General features: G+C 43.4%; 1 protein-coding gene across 1 annotated transcript in view; it reads left to right on the forward strand.

Moving 5' to 3' along the window:
• Positions 1-13,587, forward strand: part of TRPM6 (transient receptor potential cation channel subfamily M member 6) — a 112,489-nt gene that overhangs the window by 93,455 nt on the left and 5,447 nt on the right. The window contains exons 36-38 of the mRNA XM_066618057.1: positions 1,037-1,119; positions 6,567-6,772; positions 10,259-10,310. Of these exons, the coding sequence (XP_066474154.1) occupies positions 1,037-1,119; positions 6,567-6,772; positions 10,259-10,310 (341 nt within the window). The remainder of the gene's footprint in view (positions 1-1,036; positions 1,120-6,566; positions 6,773-10,258; positions 10,311-13,587) is intronic.

A 13,587-nucleotide genomic window follows, 5' to 3' on the forward strand; every position in this document is an offset into this window, starting at 1 on the left:
TTAGCTAAGAGAAACACTTCCTAAAGTTAAGTGCTGGACAACCTAGAGGGGCACAAGTGGAAGATTGGACATTGCTGGGAGAAATACCTTCTAATGTACCAGATTGTTGAACATAATATTGATTGAACAACATAGCCTGGGATGGGATAAAAAACGATGACATAAATATGAACAGTGATGAAACTTTGTAGCTACTGGCTTGATTTTCTGGATACTTTTCTATGTATTCTGAATAGAAGGCAAGAGGCTGAAAAGGCTGAACTGACTAGGACAGACAGATAATGTGTAATTTTAATATATGATGGGGGGGGGTGAATCAGCCATCTCTTTCATCTGACAGGCAAGATTCGATATCATAAGTCAGTGGTTCTCAAATGTTTAGCACTAGGACCCACTTTTTAGAATGAGAATCTGTCAGGACCCACTGGAAGTGATATTATGACTGGAAGTGCCATCATCAAGAAGGAAAATTTTTAACAATCCTAGGCTGCAATCCTGCCCACACTTACCCAGGAGTAAGTCCCATTTACTATCATTGGTGAAAGCATATACATAGTAGCCTGTTAAAAGTACAGATCTGTCAGCATTTCCCCAAATGCAATCACATACTGTGGTAGCATCATGTCTAATATATTTATAATAAAATATTGAAATGAGTGGGGACCCACCTGAAATTGGCTCACAATCCACTTAGTGGGTCCCAACCCACAGCTGGAGAAACATTGATATAAGTGAATACCTGTCATAAACCTTTGATTCCCCCCATACCAAGCAAAAGTATGGTGGTGATGAGCATGATTTCCATTCTGGAAGTTTGCAGTTTATATCTCACATCAGCAATGGAACTAGTTTCATTTGGTGGCCTTGGGCAAGCCCAGAATCTGTCATCTTCAATCTAAACCAACCCCTCCCCCCCCCCACTCTCCGGTCTAACTGCTGTTGCAAGAACCGATACTGGATGTGGGGTGTTTTGAGCACTTGTCTTTTTTCTTTAGAAAAACACTATATAAAATATTATTATTAACATTATTATTAGGAAATACAACAGCAAAGAGCAGCTCAGAAGCTGATCTATACCTTCAACCAGATGAAGCCTCATACCATTCCGTATACCCCAAGGTAAGAAAGATGCTCTTGAGTTATAAAGTGGGGAAGACTCAACCCATCATTCCGTATAACTTGCATTGCTTGAATGAGGCTTGAATGTGTCAGTGATGAACTACACAGTATTGTCATTTAGGTGCAATCCTGCTTTGGGAACACAGACAACTGTTAGATAAAGAGACAGCAATGGACGTTTGCCAAAAGACTTTGTCTCCATATCATCAGAATTCTCCCCAGTGACACTGAAATGTCTGGAGCGTTGCTTAGAGGAAGAGGCAACGGCAACAGTTGAAAGATAAGATTGATAATAGCAAGTGGCAGTGCTGCGTAGGTGATATTTATTAAGTGAATGTTAGGCTCAAGCTTGTGACTGCAACGAGCAGCCCAGTCCTATGCTTCCTGGTGCCCACTGGAGCAGTAGTGCCAAAGCAGCTACCACTGTATCCAGCAGGTGCTGGGAAGCTGCCGGGACTCTCAGCACCAGTCCATGCTGAGCCAGTGGCTGCAGGAGGCCTGCCTGGAGCAAGGGTGGGTGGTAGAGAGGTGAGTTGGGGCGGGGGGAGGGGAGGAGGCTTTCCAGGAGGGAGAGGCTGTGGTAGGGAGTGGGGCAGGAGGGAGTATGATCAGCAAAGTTGTGCTCCACTAGATCTAGAACCCCACTTCAGGCCTCACGGGCCGACATGGCGCCACTCAACTCTCTGCTGGCTTAATAGTCAGTGCAGACTTGAGTAGCTCCATTGCGGGGCTTGGGCCTTCCCCCGAGGAGATGCTGGTGGTTGCCCAAACCCTTAGGATGCAGTGGTTGCCATTTTGGCACCATTGCTCCTCTGGGTGCTGGGCAGCTCCGTTGTTGTTTATATTTGAGATTACATCAGTCAAGGGGAGGCTTTTCTGATTTTCTGAAACACGTCCCTTTGATCGTTAAACTGTGCATGAGAACGGAACACAGAGAGGAGGCAGCAAAGTGCATCTTGCTTGCATAGTCTCTGTTTTGGGGAAAAAAAACAAACCACACAACAGAAGGAGCTCAGTGAGGAGGTGTGGGGTTTGTTTGAGAGGGGCTGCACACATCCTGGCAAAGTTGGCAGTGGTGAGTCAGTGGTGGAATTGGGCAGCAGCCATCTCTGTATTTACCTACTTAGTTTCTTCCCCTATACCAGCAGTTTTCCCCCCAGTTAAATTCACTTCTGGTATCAGATCCCAGCTGAAGGAAAAGTAACTTGTTAGAGTTTATGTAGGGATGTAAACTATAAGTAGGGAGGATAAGGGGGAGTTAAACACCATTGAACGTCTTCTTTAAATGTATTTCAGATAGATTTGAGTTTAAACAAATAGGCCACATGCCATTTGAACCTAAGAGGCAAACAATAGGTGCCATTAAATGTGTCATTACCCTTATGGGGTTAGGTTTACTTTAGCAGGTCAATAAACTCTTCCAGGGAAGCCAGTGGGGAAACCTGATTGTGCAGAAGCTCCATGTGCACAATGTAATGCATAAGGGATTCTGAATTGGAGTGATGGTGTCAGCTTCCGCCATGTGTTACTGTCACATCGGCAGCAATGTCATGAATTACAGAATGGTTGAAACAGTAAGCCACCTGCATAAGCTTGAATTCCTATATTTATCTGTTGAAAGCGTTGACAATGTCTACTTTTGGCCTATGTCCAAAATGTGTATTTTTAGAATGAGCACTCTGAGGCGAAATGGAAACTGCGTTATGTCTATGTACATCTGTGAGAATTCACACGTTCATTTTAACGGCATCTAACATATGCTAGGATTATCCCCTTGCAGATTGGGTCCTATTGCTGGCTAATTGCCTGATACAGTAAGAAACAATGATTGCAATTATTATGTCCATTAGAGCTGAAGAGAGCAGTTTCACAGGTTCAGGTAATCAAGTGATAACTGTTGTTGTAGCATGAATGATATAATAACATTCATGCTTGGGAAGAAAATGAGGAAGAGTAAGGAGTTAGAAAGATTTTCCCAATGCAGTGACATCTTACAAAACATGCTAGATGTTGGGCTTTCATTTGCATACTTGCAGACCGCCCCCACCTCCAGGATATAGGTAGGTCTCTGCCTAAGGATTGGACTACTGTTCAACAGGTAACAGCTTCAGTGCAAATATGTGTGAAAGCCCTGCATGTACTCACCACTGGATCAGAGCTCAAAACCAGCCCCGTCATGAAGGGCTGAATTTGACATATCACGTGATGGATTGCAACGCAATTTGAAGAGCAGAACACTTTGGACAGTTGTCTAAAGTGGGCCAGCTCTTGTATCTGATGAAGCTCCTAAGATGTGAGAAGACCTTTGCTCTGTAATGGCAACTGATAAAGAGGGTTGTCTTGCTTTGCCATCCTAGCCGTACAGTGGTCTCCAGTGACCAGCCGGGAAAGATGAAATCACACTGTTCACACTTTTGCATTCTTTTGGATATGATATGGGACAAAGTGCTCCCACTGCAGACTCTGAGAATCCTCCCCAGTAAGAGAGCTGATGTAGCCCAGTGGCTAAGAGACTGAACTGAATTAGGATTTCTCCCCAGTGGCATAGCTAGAGGGAATGCAAGGCACTAAGTTTTGCATTTGCCTCCGTTTTGGTCCCACTGCCTGCAATGGCTCTGAGGGGAAGGGGCCGTTTGCACGCTGCGGTGAGGCTCCCTGCAAAACTTAGTGCTTTGCACCCCCGCTAGCAACGCCACTGCTTCTCACTCCTGTCATGAATGCACTGACTAGGAGACCTGAGACAAACCACCCCCTCTCAACCACAACTTCCCAAGTGAAATCTGGGGTAATACCTCACAGGTTGTTGAAAGGACAGCAACAAGATAATTAATGCAAAAGCTTTGAACCCTTGAAAGTGCTGACTAGGAGATAGGCTTCATAGTAGTTATGTTGCAGTTATTAGCTGCTGCCAGCTGTAGTCTCCAGCAGTTGTATGGGTAGGGCCAGACTTGCAAACTCACAGCTGTTCAGCTGTATAGAGCACTCCATTCAGTGCGGAGATAAAGCTGATCAAGTGGGCCACCGCTGTCACAGGACAAAGCTCTTTCAAGTGTATGTATTAATGTTCTATGCCACATGGAGGGCGTATATTTAAAGTTCTACCCATGTGGCTCTGTTTCAAATTTCCTCATCCATCTGGATTTATTTAAATGAAAGAGATCATAACTTGGTTCTGAGTACTTAGAATAAAATTTTACAGTTTGTTTTACAAGCCGTTTTATAGAGCACGAAGAGTAACATTGGCCTTTCTGTCATAAAAGGATCAGAATGCTTTTATCAAAGTGAAAATCAGCCTTCCATTTCGGAAGAGTTTTAACCTGACTTTTATTGGAAGGGATGAGTCTGCCTGATTTTGAAAGAGTTCATCCTGACTTGTTTGGAGGACCACAATTAGAGTAGGGGTGTCCAAAGTTTTTGGCAGGAGGGCCACATCATCTCTCTGACACTGTGTTGGGGGCCGGGGAACAAAAGAATTAATTTATAGATTTACATAAGGTTACATAAATGAGTATATTAAAGATGAACATATGAATGAATGAAGGTCTTGCAATAGCTCAAGGCCTATAAAAGGCCTTGCACAAAGCAAAGCTGACCTTTCCTTCACTGTTGCTGCTACTACATCACAGACGTGAAATAGCAAGCAGTGGAGGGAACCCTCATCCCACAGCTCTCACGAGAGGTCAACGAGAGATGCTCTCACAGTTGCATCAGGTCAGTGAGGGCTCCAGCAAGTCTCTGGAGGGCCAGAGGCTCATTGGAGACTGGGGGCTCCCTGAGGGCCGCATTGCAAGTCCTCGAGGGCTGCAAGTGGCCCCAGGGCCGGGGTTTGGGCACCCCTGAATTAGAGCAATAAATGTTCTATTATCTGTCTCATCTGAGGGGTACAGCTGTGATGCCAGCATACATTCTGAAGCTACTACGGTGGTTTTAGAAAGTGCCTTTAATGATGCCATGATAATCTGGGGTGGTGTAGTGGTTTGGGAGGTGGACTCAGACCTGGAAGATCCAGGTTCAAATCCCCACTCAGCCATGAAGCCTTCTGGGTGACCTTGGGCCAGTCACCTTCTCTCAGCCTCACCTACCTCACAGGGTTGTTGTGAGGACAAAAGGTGGCAAGCAGCTGTATACACTAAGGAAGGGTGGTAGAAAAATAAATAAATGAAAATAAATAATAGGTCATAGTTGTATCTAAGTCTCTAAACCGTATATGCAGTAATATTTTCCCTGACTCCAGGGAACCTAATTGTAATATATAGGGAGAAAATCAAATATGAGTGAAAGTTTGCCTTGAAATAAATTACACTGATGTATTATTATTTCATATTAAATAGCACAAATTAATAAATATTATCAGTATTCCATTTAATGAAGGCCGATGTAGTGATAGACATGAACACTTGTTGACCACCATTGACACCAATTCTTATGCTCAGCAGTCATCAGCACAAAATGTTGTGTTGGAATGCGCCCCTGCAGAGTATGCATGTTTACACTTTTCGAAGGTAACAGGAAACTGATGACAGTTGCAAAAATGACTGCACTAGAAATTTTGTGAAATCCAATAGCTTCTGGTAGTGTTGTTTACTTCATAGAACTTTCTGTATGATTTGCACTGGACTCAGCAGATTGTGACTCAAAACTTACTACTACAGCAGTAGTTTCAACCTGTTACTGAACTTCAGCTAGCATTACAGGTGGTGATTTTACTTTTTTATTCGCAACTATCTTTTCATTCATTTTTGGCCAAGTGCTGTAAATTAAATATTCTGGAATACTCATTTTGAAATACTCTGGAATAAAGGTAGGCAATCTGTCTTTCTACAGTAGGGGTCTCTAAACTATAGCTTGTGGGCCATGTCCAACCCACCAACATATTTTGACCAGGCCACTGAGCCCAGGGGCATTATAATTACATGTGGCTACTCTATGATTCCCCCCTCCCCCTAGTCTTACCCACTACTTTCTTCTACTAGGTGAAGCTGAGCTGAATTGCTCTCAGTGAAACTGCCAGCAGTCCAGCACTGCAAATATTGCAAATCTTTTACTCCTTCTGTGCAATGTCTTCGATTTATGTACAAAATACGTATATTATTTTCAGTAACTGACAAACTATAAGAACAAGCCTGAATGATGCAACCCTTGTAGCTGAAAGTTTAGGGACCCCAGCTCTAAGACTAGAGCATAGTTTGTTGTTGAGTACCAAATCTAACTAACTACCACCTGCCCAGCAAACAGTGGGATACTGTGAAACATGCCCTGGTTTCACGTTAGATGTGTTGTTAAAAACATATCCCTGAAGTGTATTTTTTTACAAGTGACATGTCTTCTGCTGGGCATTTGCTACAGTATATGGAACTTTCTAGGGGAAGAAGTGTATTAGCAATAGTGATGTGGCTCATGGAGAACACTTGCTGTTCAAGGAGTTAGTGATACTATTTTGTTTGCAGGTTCCTGGAGGTCTTCCTAATATATTGCCATGCTGCCAATCAGTGGCTAACAATGGAAAAGTACATGACGGGAGAATTCCGCAAGTACAATAACAACAATGGGGATGAGATCACACCTAGCAATTTGCTGGAGGAAGTAATGCTGGCTTTTTCTCACTGGACCTATGAGTATACCCGAGGAGAGCTTCTTGTGCTGGATTTGCAAGGTTAGTAACAACCTATAATTTAGGAGTGCTTTTTCGGTGACCGACACAGAACACAAAATAATGAAAATTTCTGCTCAAATCTCAATATAAAACCATATTAAAACCACTCATTTCATGAAATAAGCACCACTTTTGCTTACTTTTGAGGAATCCACAAGTAGTTTCATTAAGGCAGCGAGCATTTCTGATGGTGGAGCAGCTGAGTAAAAGTATCTGGTAGAGATGGTACGAGAGATGGTACGAGAGACGGTGTGCGCATGTGTGGCAACTGTGGGGGAGAGGAGAGATGTGAGTGGGTGGGGAGAAAGCAAATGACTGAGCAGAGGCACTGAAAAGGAAGAGATATGCTTTCAGTTCTGACTTGCAGGTACAGAGCAAGAAACATGGAAGTGCTGTTTGCCTATTTGGGCTTTCCAAAGACACCTGGCTGACTGCTGTTAAGGCCAGAAAAGTGGCCTGCATGGATCTTTAGTCTGGTCTTGCAGGACTCATGTCGAAGTCCATATAAAGTGCATTCATTGCCCTTGGGCACGACTCAACCCCATTCTCCCTACCCACCTTCTCATCCTCAAAGATGAACTTCTGTGATGCTTTCTTTGTTATTATTTAAATGTTTTTCAAAAATATATGGCAATTTTGTGCGTGCCACTCAGAAAGTGTCAGTGCGCCACTAGTGGCATGCTTGCCACTGGTCGGCCACTCCTGGTCTAAAATGATATACAATTCGCCGTTGAATTGTTCATTGTGTTTTATTGTGCTGTTTGTACAATTTTGAGTAAGCATTTGGATTAAAACACATAACACCATAATTTGATATTTTAATCAAGAAATTTTGGAAAAATTATCATATATAAAATTTTATTTTATGAAATTTATAAATGTAAATATTTTATTTTATAAAATGTATATATATCGTGTTGGCATCCTTCAGTCTCGGAAGACTATGGTGTCACGCTCTGAATGGTGGTTCTGGAACAGAGTGTCCTCTCCAGTGCGCGAAGCCTGGGTAAAGTAGGTATGGAGGATAGGCTGTTACCCATGCAGCAAATCCCCCCTCTCCACATCGCTGAAATGGTCCAATGGAAAGGCAGAAGCCAATACGGTTGGTTCCAGCGGCGTCGCAGGAGTTGCCAAAACGTGACTGTGTTCAGCCATGAACTGCCTCAGGGACTCCGGCTCCGGATTTTGCCTCGAGGTTGACTCCTGAAGCCTTTTCCATAACTGGATGTAGCCACAAGGCAGTGGAGGTTTGGGATCAGAGTTTTCCTTCTCTCAGATGAGCTGCCTTCCCAGGCTGACGAGTCCCATCTACTCGGTGGCTGTTTAGTCGCCTCTTACGACAAGTACAGCCAAACTGATAAAATTTTATATATATACATACACACACGCACACACACACACATATAGAGTGTGTGTGTGTGTGTGTGTGTGGTTTTATCTCAACATGATGAGAAGGGCCCTTTAAATTAAAGGAAAAACAATATTTAACAATAGCCTCGTTAATGTGAGATCAGTCATTCTCTCTTCAGAAACTTAGAACAGCTTCACTTCAAGGGAAGCGACCCCTCCCTTCCCCCTGAGCATGTGAAAGAAAGATAATCACTTTTCATTCCTATCCAGTGCTGAGCTCTGGGTGAAGGGAGGGGTCACTAGCTTGGAGTGAAACCTTTCTAAGCACCTGGAGAGTGACTGATAGATGGATTGTCTGCCTAATGACTCTGTCTTACATCACAAAGGTCAGCAAGTCTGTTCTTAAATCGCCAAGCAAAGGGACATTGTTTTTAAATGGATTTGATTTAATGCAATTTATGCCATCCACGGGAGTTCTGGTAATGGAACCCTCTCGACTAACAAGACTCAACCTGTACAGAAAAAAGTTGTGTCAGGCATTTTAGTAATGGTTTTACTAACCTGGGGGAGGGAAGGGTAAGAAAACTAGAGAAGGCTGATATCTCCCGAAGAATATGGAATGCACTTTCTCCAGGTTCAGACACAAGGAGGCCCTTGGTCATGCGCAAAGTCCTATTCAGCACCAAATTGTGGCCCAAACCAATTCAGCACCCAAAGTGGTGCAGGTGGCAGCAGTCCAGAGGTGATGCTGAAATGCTTTCCTTTAGTGATGCTGGAATGACTTTTGGCAGCATCAGTGGAGGAGGAAGAGAAAGTAAGTCCTGTCACCATCCTTCTCTTGCCCTCCAAAGAAACCGAGCAAGAAGAAGCTGAGGCAACAGGAGGCAGACAATGAACCAGTCCCCATCAGGTTGCCACCTCTTCCATCTCACCACTGGAAGCAATTGCCCCAGCCAGTCTGTTGAATGCACAACAGCTTTCCACACACACGGCCACTGATTTAGGATTAAAATGTTTTAAGGGAAGTGGTCATGTTGGGAAGATTCATGACCACCTATAATGTAACCTAAACATAACTGTTTGTTATTTGTGTCAAGGAAAATGTGTACTGTAAGATAGAGGCTTAATTTATTTACTGCATTCAAAAGGCCTGAATTACAATGAGATGCATTTGTCAAGCAAAATAAACCTTCCAGTCCCTTAACCTCATTTATTGTTATCTTCACATTCAACACTTAAAAGGCATATATTCATTACAGAATGTGGAAGTGTTTAGACAAAGATCTAAAATTGCAGTGTGGGTAGCTTCTTTGAAAAGCTTAAGTGAATGTGAAGGTTTTTTTTACAGATAATTATGGAGGATTTGTAGGTAGGTTAGAAAGGTGTGTGTAAATAAGAAAAAGAGCATTTAAAAAAAATTCCATTCACCTTCAAGAAAGCCTGGACCTTGCTTCATGATATTCCTAGGGTTCATTCAGACAATGTGTAGCTTCATCATATTTTGTTCCTAGCACAATACACCAATAAGTTGCCAATTAGCATGATAAACAGAATGTATGTGATCCAGAGCAGGAGACAGCATTACTGTAGAGAACACTGTGGGGATGGGGTGGGGTAGCTGCATGAGCACCCTTGGAGGGAGGTGTACAAAAACCATGGTAGTAGCTTCCGACCTCTCTGAAGGACCACCTGGCTGAATGAGCAACTTGAAAAAAATTTTATAGTAAAGAACATTCTGGGGTCTTGTTCGCAGATCAGTGTACCTGTGCTAGAGCTGGAAGGTTGGATACAGTCATGCCGCAGTCATATAGCAGATTATGATGATGGCATATGAAAGGGTGAAGGGTGAAGTTTTCCTCTTCAGCATCACAGGAAAAACACCCTGAGGACATAGACCTGTACATTGGTTTGGCATCTTATCAAAAGGAAAAAGAAGAATTAGCTTCAAAAATGAGATGAGCATGCATCTGTGGATGGCTAATGCATTTTGTAGTTGTAATGTTGCCTTTTCAGTTTTACACCCCATAAAGCTAAAGATTAGATAACCCTAAAATAATTGCATTGGTTACAGTTTCAGAAATGATTTTAAAAAATACAATTACCTGCTAACACACTTTGTAAATTTGGCTGCTGCAGGTGTTGGAGAAAATCTTACAGACCCATCCGTTATTAAACCCGAAGACAAGCAGTGAGTATTTACTGTTACTTTGTCATACAAAATGTGACATGTTTCATGTGATTCAATTAATATACAATATTAGCTGTGATGCATACATGCATATTTTTACACACTGCTGACAGTGGCATTCTTTGTGTTTTTGTTAGCATTACAGTGACCTATTTTTTATCTTTTTAATTGATTGATTAGAATACTGTGATGCAGCGGTTCTCAAATTCTATGGGAGTTTGAGAACTAAGGTAAGTCAGTACCTTAGAGGGATGGGGGCAGAGGGATGGTGGTGACACAATAGTCATGATCGCATGCCTGCTGGGGCCAAAAGGGCTTTTTAAAGACTCACCTCAGCCAGCCAGCCAGCCTCCTGGGGGTGTGGGGAGCCATGCAGACATCTCTGCTGGGCGCCCCAAGCCTCCACAAAGCTGAAAGTAGCAGTTGGAACCCACTTCTAGTTTTGCAATCACAAACTGGAAATGAGTACCAATCACTGTTTAAGAAGTTGGGGAAGCATCTGCAGCGCACCCCACTCAGAGGCAGGTGCTGGTTAAGTTGTAAAAAAAATGCTTTTGGCCCTAGCAGCCACACAGTCTCAAAAAGGATGTAGTGGAAATGGAAAGGGTGCAAAAAAGGGCAACTAAGATGATTACTGGGCTGGGGCACCTTACTTATAGGAAAGGCTACGGCGTTTGGGCCTCTTCAGCCTAGAAAAGAGGCACCTGAGGGGGGACATGATTGAGACATACAAAATTATGCAGGGGATGGACAGAGTGGATAGGAAGATGCTCTTTACACTCTCACATAACACCAGAACCAGGGGACATCCACTAAAATTGAGTGTTGGGAGAGTTAGAACAGACAAAAGAAAATATTTCTTTACTCAGCATGTGGTTGGTCTGTGGAACTCCTTGCTGCAGGATGTGGTGACGGCATCTGGCCTGGACGCCTTTAAAAGGGGATTGGACAAATTTCTGGAGGAAAAATCCCTTATGGTTTACAAGCCATGATGTGTATGTGCAACCTCCTGATTTTGGAAATGGGCTATGTCAGAATGCCAATGCAAGGGAGGGCACCAGGATGCAGGTCTCTTGTTATCTGGTGTGCTCCCTGGGGCATTTGGTGGGCCGCTGTGAGATACATGAAGCTGGACTAGATGGGCCTATGGCCTGATCCAGTGGGGCTGTTCTTATGTTCTTAGTCTGAAAAGCAGTTTACATAGCAAAAGAAATGAAAAAAATATTTTCTTGTCCCTGAGGGGTGTACAGCCTGAAAAGAAGCACAACGACACTGGCTACAGTACAGTACACAATACTGCTGGGGTGAATCATCCCATTTAACATAATAGAGTCAGCTTTGGAAAGGTGCATTTTTGCCTGGTTTGCAGGGGTTAGATGCTGAGTTTAATATATACACGGCTCAATCCTAACCTGCTCTGGTGCAGCAGGGGCCACACAATGTAACCAGGCCACATTGCCCACAATGCATCCATCGCTGGGATTGAACAGGCTGGAGGTCTCCTAGGAATAAGGGTACATTTGTTCCCTCACCCTGTGTCGAGCTCCAGTCTGCTCAATAGGGCTATTCAGATCTGTATCATTGAATTTGCTGGCACAAGCCTGAGAAGCCCTCTTCAGGCCCAGAAGGGGGTATAGGATGCAGTGTAGGCTAGCGCCAGCGAACCTACCTAGCAATGGACCTTCGTCGTTCCGCCCTCTCTCCGCCCTTGTGCTGCTTGGTAAGAGCTTACCTGCTCTGTCCAGAGTGCTCCTGGATTCAGCACCAGCAGGATGACACATGTGTTCCCACCGGTGCAGCCTACTCATGGGGTGCTACAAATGTTCTTTATGGCATGTTTGCAACATCCTGTGCTGGTGCAGCAGCTGCTACTGTGCCCAAAATCTTGTAGGACTACTCAGGACCTGCTTGCCTTGGGATACATTCACAATTTGTACAGCTCCTATGAGTTGCCTATACAACTTGTTCAAATTAATGGGCTTCAGTAGTCAGAATTATTTCTAGACTAATCCAGGGGATCACACAAACTGAAGAATGTTGTTTTAGGTTGACCAGGAGATAACTACAGTTAGCCTGTATTCACTCAAAGCAGAGCTGATACTCTTAATGATGTCATGTGCCAGTGTATAGGTGGGAGATTGGCATCCACTGATTTGACTCACCACTGATACCTCTGTTAACTGCCTTATAACAAAGAAAAAAAGGTCTAAAATCCAATTTCCTATCTTTGTGCTGTTAAATAATTATAATTTCATTCCATTCGATTCCATTATTCACTCCATCTAGTGGTTGAATGCGGTATAGTCTCTAAACCAATGCATTCTGGGGCAATACTAGAAGAGCAAGAAACCTGGAAATGGGTCTTAAAGCTATTTTTCCACTGATTTGGTATCCTCTGATGTTTTTATTCACCGGGGGTTCTGGACTGGAACCCCAGTGGATAATTAGGCATGACCTGTATGTATATCTGTGCCCTACAGGGTGGTAAAGGCAGATACATAAAAATGCAATCTTCAGATGCTGCACATGGTGTCTTCCTCACTATCTATGGTGGTGGCCCAGCAGCATACGATTACACATGCTTCCAGTTTCATGTTTGCAATGCCACTAGAATGCTAGTTCCGGCAGCAGGCAGCACTATAGGACTGGGCTGTAACTGGCTTAATCCTTACAATTAGAGACAAGTTTCATTTTTGGCTGGAAAGCCAACTGGCATAACAGGATTTGCTGTCAGTCCAGTTTGCAGTCAATGGATGGGGGCCATTAATATACCCTTTCCCCTCGAAGCAGCCCTTCTGGAAAACTAGAGACTGGCTAAAGAATTACTAGGTTTACATTTATAGGCTATAAGAACAGATTAGTTCTCGCTGTCATTGTCACAAATACGCCACATTCCATTTGGCAACAAAGTAGCAAGGACTAAACAATAGGAAAAACACAGCTTGATTTTCATATGCTAGAGAAGCAACTCTGCAGCCTGTGAGAAGAAAAACAGGACTGTTTTGACTTGACGTTCTGAGATAACATGACAGCAAAGCCACAGATGGGGGTTTATATTCCTGGATCTGGTGATAATTTCAGACATACTCTTCTTGCAGGGAGAAAAAAGGTATTTTAACTGTTCTGTACCTAGTACATGCGCCTACTAGGAAAGGCTAGCATTATCAAGCATTCCTCTAGATTTTCATTTGGTGAGACTGTCTCTTTGGACATGAGGTGTCAAAACCAGCCTTAAGCATCTAAAACCCCTCGCAGAAAACAGACATGTACCTTTTGA

Source organism: Tiliqua scincoides, chromosome 2 (assembly GCF_035046505.1).
Source record: "Tiliqua scincoides isolate rTilSci1 chromosome 2, rTilSci1.hap2, whole genome shotgun sequence".
NCBI classification, from domain to species: domain Eukaryota; kingdom Metazoa; phylum Chordata; class Lepidosauria; order Squamata; family Scincidae; genus Tiliqua; species Tiliqua scincoides.